The sequence below is a fragment of the Scyliorhinus canicula genome, chromosome 14, assembly GCF_902713615.1.
Source record: "Scyliorhinus canicula chromosome 14, sScyCan1.1, whole genome shotgun sequence".
NCBI classification, from domain to species: Eukaryota; Metazoa; Chordata; class Chondrichthyes; order Carcharhiniformes; family Scyliorhinidae; genus Scyliorhinus; species Scyliorhinus canicula.
In genome coordinates, this window is record NC_052159.1 from 86,761,178 (window position 1) to 86,762,530 (window position 1,353).

The 1,353-nt window shown below is 42.6% G+C and overlaps 1 protein-coding gene across 1 annotated transcript; it reads right to left on the reverse strand.

The window, feature by feature from the left end:
• Positions 1-237: 237 nt before the first annotated feature.
• LOC119977680 (28S ribosomal protein S18c, mitochondrial-like) lies at positions 238-525 on the reverse strand. Its single transcript, XM_038818857.1, has one exon. The coding sequence runs from the start codon at positions 517-519 to the stop codon at positions 238-240; it is 282 nt and encodes a 93-aa protein (XP_038674785.1). The 5' UTR covers positions 520-525.
• Between the last annotated feature and the right edge of the window lie 828 nt (positions 526-1,353).

Consider the following 1,353-nt stretch of genomic DNA (forward strand, 5'->3'; position numbering starts at 1 on the left):
CTTTATTGATTCTTGGAATATAATTGAGAATTAGCCGATGACATCGCGGACTATCACATGACTAAACTCTTAAAGTGACAGTACAACAACAACCCAGATATATAACACATACTTAAGATTCATGGTTGACACCACAGGGCTGCACGCTATGGAGGAGAAGATCAAAGCAATTAAGCAAGCACCAGCCCCGAAATTATATTCCACATCACTGTACCATAAATAGTCACAGGTTGAAGGTTATTCACAAAGTCTGAAATCGCAAATGTTTGGATCTTTTAGGAAAGCAGGGTCTTTCAATGTGACTGACGTAAATCCCATTTGCTGGGATCTTTTGATGGCCTTGGAAATTTCTCTTTGTTTTTTTCCACACAAGCCTGTTATGTGTCTCCCAAAAATGTGACCTGTATATGGAGATATAAACTGGGACAAAAGCTGTGTGTTCCTGTAATCCACTGGAATACCACACAGAACGCATCTCTTGGGTGACTCTTTGGAAGGGTTTTCTAACTTCATTGGCATATCAGAAGTGTCACTAGTCGGAGTCTGCTGAGTGCTGATCCCCTTTTGCCAGATTGCTGAACGCCATGACCTTACCTCCCGCAGCATTCACATTTTTATTGACTTTTAACATTTTATATAAATCGAAACAAAACAACAGTAAAACATATATCAACGCCCAAAAAGACAAACTCCTATCAACAACTATAACAACCCACCTAAAGAACCATCTAGAACCATCCACCTCCTCTGTTCCCATTTACTAACAGTGACCAGATCCTTAAAGTGCAAATGAAAAGCCACCATCTATGATAGAACCTGTCGATCTGCCTCCTCACAGTGTACTTGACCTTTCCCAGGGACAAAATTCCATCAAATCACCGAGCCATGATGTGATACTGTCGGCTGCTTCCAACTCGGCAGAATCTGTCGCTGAGCCAACAACAAAGCAAAAGCCAAAGCATCCTCCCTACACATGCCCTCAATTCCAACTGCACCAAAACCCCAAATATCGCTACTAATGGACAGGGCTCCAGATCCATGTTCAGGATTGCTGATATAGTGTTGAAAAAAGACCCCCAAATCTTACCACCTTGAGGCAGGACCAGAACATGTGCATATGTATATGTGCCCTCTCGAGCACCGCTCACAAAAAAATCAACTAATTCTGACCCTGAAGACTGTTCCTAGGATTCTTAAAAATCCCCCAGTACAGGCTTGGTCGCCTGTCATACCTTTTAACTGCAGGGCTGGACCCCCACCATACAAATAAATATACGTCTGTTCATCTACAACTGTAGAAGAGGCCCTTGTGTCCACCTCCTTTCTAAGCAGCTGACCATTTATCATCAGTAC

What these genes read in the sequence shown, in the direction of transcription:
- LOC119977680 (XM_038818857.1), bottom strand. Translation starts at nt 519, where the DNA reads ATGCCAATGAAGTTAGAAAACCCTTCCAAAGAGTCACCCAAGAGATGC.